Source organism: Conger conger, chromosome 10 (assembly GCF_963514075.1).
Source record: "Conger conger chromosome 10, fConCon1.1, whole genome shotgun sequence".
NCBI lineage: Eukaryota > Metazoa > Chordata > Actinopteri > Anguilliformes > Congridae > Conger > Conger conger.
The window spans coordinates 51,145,399-51,152,898 of NC_083769.1; the positions used below are offsets into that span (position 1 = coordinate 51,145,399).

Sequence of the window (7,500 nt, forward strand, 5' to 3'; positions counted from 1 at the left end):
TGGAAACAGGCCCAATGGCGGCAGGGCGCTGAAGGTGAGTGGCAGGTGTGGGTGAGAGAACACCAACTTCTAGCTGAGGTCTCAGTTCATTAGGTGTGGTTGAGCTGTTACTGGGCCATTGATTGAACTGTCTGAAGTATCAATGAGTACTTTCGGGAAACTTTGGCAACATTGAAGTCCCATCCCCAGTGTTGCTCAATTCATTTAATAATATAAATCAGTCTGAACCTGAACTGTAGGTCAGCAGGGGTGGGCGGGGCCTCAGGCGGAGGGCGGGCCTAAATTAAACCTCCAGCAGTTACAGTCCCACAAGCCACCAGCTTCTCTGTCTGTGTGCCTGTGTGTCTGTGTGCCTGTGTGTCTGTGGGCCTGTCTGTCTGTGGGCCTGTCTGTGTCCACGATTCATATCAAATGGTGACAGCCAATCTGCAATCTGGGAGTGTATGATGTCACTGCTTGTTTTGATGAGGTCATGAGCACTGTGGTTCAGGAGAGTAATTTGAATGAAATGATGAAACCCAGAGATAGTCCTGGAGTAGAACAATATGAGAGATTAGATTCTCCTCACTGGTACTGTTGGGCAGTGGACAACAGGAATGTGCAGAGTGCATGAGTGTGAGTGAGTGAGTGTGTGTGTGTGTGTGTCTCACTGTAGCAGGGTCCTGTAGAAGGGTAGAGGTCTGACGGTGCAGCACAGCAGTGGTCCTGATGCGGTTGCCATAGCGTCCGAAGCATCTCAGGCTAATGCTTGTTTTGAGAAGGCTGCACAGATAAAGAAGCAAGAAGAGAACTGGGGTGGTGAGGGTTTGGGTTGGAGGGGGTGAGGCGGGCTGGGGGTTTGGGTTTGGGGGGAGGGGGGTGAGGCGGGCTGGGGGTTTGGGTTTGGGGGGAGGGGTAGCAGCAGGCCCCAGCAGGACACGGCTGGTATTAAGCTGTTAATGATCTATCCAGGGAGCGCTTGTGCTCAATTATTAATTGGCCAGGAATTAATTATTAAAGGCGAAATGAACATCTTGTGCTGCTTGCGCTCGGAAGCTGAGGACACGGCTGTTTGTGTTTGTGTTTATTTAGCCACAGTTACGCTGTCATACGGAGCCCCATTCATCCTGCTTCTACCATCTGCTCTGCTGGCTGCTAAAGTCTCTATATGCACTGGAGCTGCTACACCTCCTCTCACACAGTGTCTCCATCACCTCCTCCTCCTCCCACACAGTGTCTCCATCACCTCCTCCTCCTCCCACACAGTGTCTCCATCACCTCCTCCTCCTCCCACACAGTGTCTCCATCACCTCCTCCTCCTCCCACACAGTGTCTCCATCACCTCCTCCTCCTCCCACACAGTGTCTCCATCACCTCCTCCTCCTCCCACACAGTGTCTCCATCACCTCCTCCTCCTCTCACACAGTGTCCCCATCACCTCCTCCTCCTCCCACACAGTGTCTCCAGCACCTCCTCCTCTCACACAGTCTCCATCACCTCCTCCTCTCACACTGTGTCCCCATCACCTCCTCCTCCTCCTCTCAGTGTCCTCATCACCTCCTCTTCCTCTCACACAGTGTCTCCATCACCTCCTCCTCCTCTCACACAGTGTCCCCATCACCTCCTCCACTCACACAGTGTCCTCATCTCCTCCTGCTCCTCCCACACAGTGTCTCCATCACCTCCTCCTCTCACACAGTGTCTCCATCACCTCCTCCTCCTCTCACAGTGTCCCCATCACCTCCTCCACTCACACAGTGTCCTCATCTCCTCCTGCTCCTCTCAACACAGTTTCCATCACCTCCTCCTCTCACACTGTGTCCCCATCACCTCCTCCTCCTCCTCTCACACTGTGTCCCCATCACCTCCTCCTCCTCCTCTCAGTGTCCTCATCACCTCCTCTTCCTCTCACACAGTGTCTCCATCACCTCCTCCTCCTCTCACACAGTGTCCCCATCACCTCCTCCTCTCACAGAGTGTCCCCATCACCTCCTCCACTCACACAGTGTCCTCATCTCCTCCTGCTCCTCTCAACACAGATTCCATCACCTCCTCCTCTCACAGTGTCCCCATCACCTCCTCCTCCTCTCACACTGTGTCCCCATCACCTCCTCCTCCTCCTCTCACAGTGTCCTCATCACCTCCTCCTCCTCTCACACAGTGTCCCCATCATTATGTAGGATATGGTTTTATAGTTTTAAATGTATCCGAGATAAAACTAGAGCATGTTGGGTATAGTCGGTGTGTAGCACTCAGCCTTACCGCACAGAACACAGGGAAAACAAACAAGCGTCCGCAGGAGTCCGAGTCGTTATCGACAGCAGGCTCTGTTGCGTTGCTAGGTGATAGCTCTGAGCGGCGATGCTGAGCCATTGTTGGGAGAACATTATTCCCTGAAAGGGAGAGGGGGATTATGGGCCGGCGGATCCGTAGAGAATGTCTGATGATGCTCGTGTCACAGCCAGAGATGGTTGCTAAGCTCTCCCCATGCTCCGCAGACGTGTGTGTCTGTGTGTCTGTGTGTCTGTGTGTCTGTGTGTCTGTGTGTCTGTGTGTGTGATGGGGACACCAGAGGGAAGATCGCCCCCTACTGGCCCACCAACACCACTCCAGCGGAAACTTGGTTTTCCCAGGAGGTCTCCCATCCAAATCCTAAACAAGCCCACACCTACTTAGCTTCAGCCGGAGCTGGGTGCATGCTGGGATAGCTGCTGGATTCAGACAGGATGTGAGTGACAGCCAGAGCAGGGTGCATGGTGGTGTGGCTGCTGGTTATTTCAGCTTGGCTTATCATGGGTGACAGAGTGAGGGTTTGTGTTTTGTCGTGGTTTATATGTTTTAGACATTTATTCCATTGTCTGCGGGATTAAACGTGCAGTGGATGATACATTACATTACATTACATTACATTACAACGGATCCCAAGTGAAGTACTATAAGTGCATTCCGACGGCCAGTAGAACAGGTCAGATAAGGTACAATTCACATAAAGAATCAGTTGTCACAGCCACAAACATCAAGTCTAGTACACATGGAAAATGGGCCATGCCAGTAAGTATGGCATGTCAAACTATATATGGATGAGGTGAACGACAACAACCGTACCAAGATGGATGCAATGTGACAGTCCTACAGGAAGTACAGGAAGGCCCCTGCAGAGGTGTAAAGTGATAGCTAGTCAAGGTACTGTGCGAAGAGATGCTGCATCTTCAGACTGCCGCGGACATTGGGCAGTGACTGAACAGGTCTAAGGGGAATGGAGAGGTTGTTCCATCACTGGGGAGCTGGGATGGAGAAGCTCTGCAGTCAGGACGTTCACACGGCCGGCAGGATGAGCACGTGGGCCTGTGGCAGCAGAGCGGAGTGGTGGAGCTGGTTGGCGTGTCGGGCTGAGTGATGTTCTGTAGGTAACGGAGCAGCATCAGCATAGGCCAGTCCTGGCAGCAGGTGGAGCAGGAGTGTGACCTGAGAACTCTGGACGGTTGATGACGCGTCGTGCCGCAGCATTCTGGATGAGCAGTGGTGGCTGGATGGCACAGGGAGTCTGTGTGGGACATTACTGTAGCCTGGATGAGCAGTGGTGGCTGGGGGCACAGGGAGTCTGTGTGGGACATTACTGTAGCCTGGATGAGCAGTGGTGGCTGGATGGCACAGGGAGTCTGTGTGGGACATTACTGTAGCCTGGATGAGGAGCTGTGTGGAGTATTTGGCCAGGTGTGGTCAAATCCTCCAGAAGATGTACAGAAGGAACCTGCAGGACCGTGATGTTGCTGCAACTTGCTCTTTGAAGTCCCAAGTGGTCGTCCAGGACCACCCCCGGGCTCTGAGCAGAGCAGGAGGCAGTCGTAGGACCATCAGCGGTGAAGGAGGGATGCTGTGTGAGGGACGAAGAGCAGCTCTGTCTTGTTGAGGTTTGAGCTGTGTGTAATGCCTGACCATCCATGATGAGATGTCGGCCAGGCAGGCAGATATTCTCTCATTAACCGGAGGGGAAAGAAAGGAAAAGTTGAATATCATCAGGATAATCGTGGTATGAGAAGTTGTGCGATACAATTACCTTGTACCTGGGTGACATTGGCTCAGGAGGTAAGAGTAGTCGGAGAGTTGCCGGTTCGATTCCACACAGTGTTAGCCGCTGTGTGTTGAAGTGTCCCTGAGCGAGACACCGAACCCCCAAATGCTCCTGATGCGCTGGTTGGTGCCTGACATGGCAGCCAATTGCCGTTGGTGTGTGTGTGTGTATGAATGGGTGAGAAGCATCAATTGTACAGCACTTTGGATAAAGCCATTAGCGCTATATACATGCCAACCATTTACCATTTACTGAGCCAAGAGATTTTGTGTGAATTGAAAACAGCAGAGGCTCTAGTCCTCTTCCTGGTGACCTGGTAGGACATATTGGCTAGATGGGAAACAGAGATATCAGTCCCAGAAATGCATGGAGTCTGTATCAGGAGCTGGTGGTTGACCATGTCAAATGCTGCAGACAGGTCAAGCAGGATCAGGACAGAGGAGAGGGATGAGGCTCTTGCGGTGGTGAGTACCTTCATCGCAGCCAGGAGAGTCTCTGTTGAGTGCCCAGATCGGAAGCTGGACTGGTGAGGGTCAAGCAGATTGTGCTGTTGGAGAAAGAATGATAGTTACTTTATTACAGCTCATACCAGAGTTTTGGGCGGAAAAGGCAGTAATGATACTGGTCCATAGTTCCTGATATCAGGGTGGTATACAATCGGTTTCTTAAGTTGTGGGATAGCACAAGGCATCTTAAAGGAAACATTAGCTCTGGCGAGAGAGCTGTTAATGATTGAGGAGAGATGAGGATCACCGAATACGGCCTGGAGAAGAGCTGATGGGGGTAAAGCAGACAGGTGGTTGTGCGAGGGTTTGTGATGAGTTGAAGTATGACTGTGGGTTCCAGCACCATGATGGAGGTCAGTGCAGCAGTGGTGTGCTTTGGGGAGTAGGGGGCATGAGTGAAGCCGACACTCTAATGTGGTAGCAGAGGTACAGGCTGCCATATGTCTGACATGAGACCAGGTCATGAGAGGAAGCTGGGAGAGGGATGATTTAAAGGCAGGTCGCAATATCAACAGGTAGTTTAGAGAAAGAAGCAGGAGGAGGGAGTGTAGAAGGAGTGGAAGGGGTGAGAGAGGAAGGAGAGAGTTCAGAGATTCCTCCTGAAAGTTACAGTGGGTGAGTTTTTAGAGGAGACGGTGTGGATAGGAGCGAGAGAAGGAAACAATGTAGTGATCATGGAGCGGAGTCACCGTGAGCTGGTGAAGTAGCTCCTGGTCTAGCAGGTTACCGGGTGAGGGTGAAGGACTGGAGGAGTGAGGGGACCGTGGAGAACTGGGGGCTCTCCAGTGGGAGGATGAACTGGGGGCTCTTGGTGGGAGGATGAAGTCTCCCAGTAGGAGTACAGGTGTACCATCCTCTGGGAGGGAGCTCAGGAGAGTGTTCAGTTCATCCGGGATTCTGTCCAAGTTGTGTTTGACAGGGTTTAGTGGTTTAGTGTGAGTTGTGTTTGACATGGTTTAGTCGTCCAGTGTGAGTTGTGTATGATAATGGTTTAGTGTTCCAGTGTGGGTTGTGTATGATAATGGTTTAGTGTTCCAGTGTGAGTTGTGTATGATAATAGTTTAGTGGTCCAGTGTGAGTTGTGTATGACATGGTTAGTGGTCCAGTGTGAGTTGTGTATGATAATAGTTTAGTGGTCCAGTGTGAGTTGTGTATGGCATGGTTAGTGGTCCAGTGTGAGTTGTGTATGGCATGGTTAGTGGTCCAGTGTGAGTTGTGTATGGCATGGTTAGTGTTCCAGTGTGAGTTGTGTTTAGTGAGTTGTGCGCTCACTCTCTGCTCGCTCCTTTGGCAGGTGTCTGAGTCGGGGAAGGCTGCCCTGCCCTCCTGGCTGCACTGGGACCCTGAGAGCGGGGTGCTGCAGGGGCTCCCCCTAGAGGCTGACCGGGGGACCCTCTACGTCTCCGTCTCTGCTGCCGACGGCGACGGGTCCCGGGCCCTCCCGAGCCCCGAGGTCTTCTCCATCGAGGTCCACCCTGAGGACAGCCCCGGCCCTGCTCAGGACGGCCCGCCCCTGGGCTGCAGTGGGGAGGAGCCTGTGACGGTGCTGACGGTCATCCTGGACGCAGACCTGGTCCAGTTGAGCGCCCGGCAGCGCGTGGGGCTGCTGGGGGATATGCAGCGCTTCTCCGGCGTTCCGCTGCAGCGCATGCGCGCCCTCCCCGTCGTCAACAACCGCCTCTTCGACATGTCCGCCTTCATGGCTGGCCCCGGCAACGCCAAGAAGGTGGTGGAGACGGGGGCGCTGGTGTCCTGGGCGCTGGGGTGCGGCCTGGACCCCCGGAGGGTCCCGGACATCAGCGGGGTGCAGGGCCCGGCGAAGCAGGGCACCATGTCCGCCCTGCTGGGGTACCCCGTGGTGGGCTGGCACATCACCAACAAGAAGCCCCTGGCCCCCCGGCGGCTGCGCCGACAGCTCCATAACACCCCCACCCCCGTGCCCTCCCTGCTGCCCCCCAGCTCCCACCCTGAGCCCCCCCTGCGCATCGTCCCCACCCCCACCTCCCCCCTCATCGCGCCCAGCACCGAGCAGTCCGCCCCGCCCGTGCGAGGGCCTGTCCCGCTGCCCATGAAGCCCACCATCCGCCCGCGGGACCCCCCTTCACACACCCCCACTCTGGGCCCCCCTCAGCCCACCCGGGTCCTGGGCTCGACCAGCACCCCCCCCATCCAGCCCACCGCCACCCGGCCGGGCTACGTGGAGCCCACGGCCTCCCCCACCCCGCCCTCCACCACCCGTCGCCCCAAATCCAACCCCACCAAGAAGCCCCGCAAGCCCAAGACCTCCACCCCTCCCCCCCCCCGCCGGCCGCGAGCCAAAAAGCACCACCCCCCGCCCCTCCAAGCGCCCCGCCACCCCCCCCGGTCCCAGCCCGGGGCAGAACCACAAACCGGACCTGCGCAACCCCATCGACGAGGTCAGCGTGTGGGTGGGCTCGTACTTCGAGGTGAAGATCCCGTCGGACACCTTCTTCGACCGCGAGGACGGGACCACGGACAACCTGCGGCTGACGCTGCGGCTGAAGCAGGGCGACTCCGCGGCCGAGGGCTCCTGGATCCAGTTCAACAGCACCAGCCAGCTGCTGTTCGGCCTGCCCGGGCCCCAGCACGAGGGCAAGCACGAGTGCTTCCTGCAGGCCACCGACAAGGGCGGGGGCTCGGCCTCCGACGCCTTCGAGGTGCGGGTCAGCCGCCGGCCGGCCGCCGACCTGGCGCCCGTGCTGTTCGCCGCCCGCTTCCACGGCGACCCGCTGACCGTCACCGCCAACGTGCAGCGGAAGATCGCGCTGGTGAAGCGGCTGGCCTTCGCGCTGGGCGACCGGAACTGCAGCGCCCTGGCGCTCCGCAACATCAGCCGCGGCTCCATCCTGGTGGAGTGGACCAACAGCAGCCTGCCCGCCAGCCCCTGCCCCCGCGAGCAGGTCCTCAGCCTCAGCCGCCGCA

The 7,500-nt window shown here is 56.4% G+C and overlaps 1 protein-coding gene across 1 annotated transcript in view; it reads left to right on the plus strand.

Moving 5' to 3' along the window:
• Positions 1 to 7,500, plus strand: part of LOC133139599 (dystroglycan 1-like) — a 23,625-nt gene that overhangs the window by 13,523 nt on the left and 2,602 nt on the right. The window contains 3 exon segments of the mRNA XM_061259170.1: positions 10 to 34; positions 5,852 to 6,856; positions 6,858 to 7,500. The exon segment at positions 6,858 to 7,500 is cut by the window's right edge and continues 2,602 nt beyond it. Coding sequence (XP_061115154.1) covers positions 10 to 34; positions 5,852 to 6,856; positions 6,858 to 7,500 — 1,673 coding nt within the window.